The sequence below is a fragment of the Etheostoma cragini genome, chromosome 3 (genome assembly GCF_013103735.1).
Source record: "Etheostoma cragini isolate CJK2018 chromosome 3, CSU_Ecrag_1.0, whole genome shotgun sequence".
Classification (NCBI taxonomy): domain Eukaryota; kingdom Metazoa; phylum Chordata; class Actinopteri; order Perciformes; family Percidae; genus Etheostoma; species Etheostoma cragini.
The window spans coordinates 29,781,638-29,782,924 of NC_048409.1; the positions used below are offsets into that span (position 1 = coordinate 29,781,638).

General features: G+C 44.1%; 2 protein-coding genes across 2 annotated transcripts in view; one reads left to right on the forward strand and one right to left on the reverse strand.

The window, feature by feature from the left end:
- LOC117939231 (NACHT, LRR and PYD domains-containing protein 12-like) overlaps positions 1-1,287 on the reverse strand; it is a 139,572-nt gene that overhangs the window by 28,262 nt on the left and 110,023 nt on the right. The window lies entirely within an intron of this gene.
- Positions 1-1,287, forward strand: part of LOC117941750 (zinc finger protein OZF-like) — a 7,587-nt gene that overhangs the window by 2,835 nt on the left and 3,465 nt on the right. The window contains exon 2 of the mRNA XM_034866774.1: positions 126-485. Coding sequence (XP_034722665.1) covers positions 126-485 — 360 coding nt within the window. The remainder of the gene's footprint in view (positions 1-125; positions 486-1,287) is intronic.

Sequence of the window (1,287 nt, forward strand, 5' to 3'; positions counted from 1 at the left end):
TGGCTGCTCTTCATGTCCATCTGACCTTCACCAACTCTGGAGTCAACCTGCTGGCAGAAGAACAAACAACCTCCCGGCAGACTAAAGTCTTCAGAGAAACCCGTAAACTAAAACATCTCCATCAGAGTGCTGTTGACAAAGCTTTACAGAGTCCAAATGGACACCTGGACTTGTTCCTCCGCTTCCTCCTGGGTATTTCACTGCAGACCAATCAGAGACACCTACAAGGTCTTATGACCTATGCTGGAAGTAGCTCAAAGACCAATCTGGAAACAGTCAAGTACATCAAGACGAAGATCAGTGAGAATCTCTCTGCAGAGAGAAGCATCAATCTGTTCCACTGTCTGAATGAACTCAATGATCGTTCTCTAGTGGAGGAGATCCAACAGTCCCTGAGATCAGGAAGTCTCTCCACAGATAAAATGTCTCCTGCTCAGTGGTCAGCTCTGGTCTTCATCTTACTGACATCAGAAGAAGATCTGGACGTGTTTGACCTGAAGAAATACTCTGCTTCAGAGGAGGCTCTTCTGAGGCTGCTGCCAGTGGTCAAAGCCTCCAACAAAGCTCTGTACGTGCACACACAGCTATTCAGATTAAATGTAGTTTTGCTTTAATTATAATTTATTTTTTTAGCTTGAAGCTGTGTTCTTATATATTGCTGATTCCTTTTCAGGCTGAGTGGGTGTACATTGTCAAAGAGAAGCTGTGAAGCTCTGTCCTCAGTTCTCAGCTCCCAGTCCTCTAGTCTGAGAGAGCTGGACCTGAGTAACAATGACCTGCGGGATTCAGGAGTAGAGCTGGTGTCGGCTGGACTGAAGAGTCCACACTGCAGACTGGAAACTCTCAGGTTGGTATTCAGTTATGATCTGAGTAACTTTAAATTTTAAGGAACATTCTGTATCATTCATATTTCTGTTTTCATTTGTGTCCCTAAAGTTTCACATTAACTACACTGCTGTCATGAATATCGATACCTGTAAAAGTGAATTTGTTATGATTACATTACTTCTAATCTAAATCTATCGGGTCAACAACTCTGCTAACAGAGCCAAAGACACAAGACATAGCAAGCCAGCTAATATTACTTAATAGTCCCACAACAAGAAGACCAGCTGGCTGTCCTGCCCTTTGTTATTTTGTGAAACTCTCTGCAACGACTAAAAGCCAGTCAGAGTTGTCTGGCGGCAGCTCGGCTGAGGAAGACTCAAGCCGATGTGACGGTCCCCTTTGTGACAGTCTCACTACGTTATGTATGTGGATCTGCATCTGCATATGGGGAAACCAGAC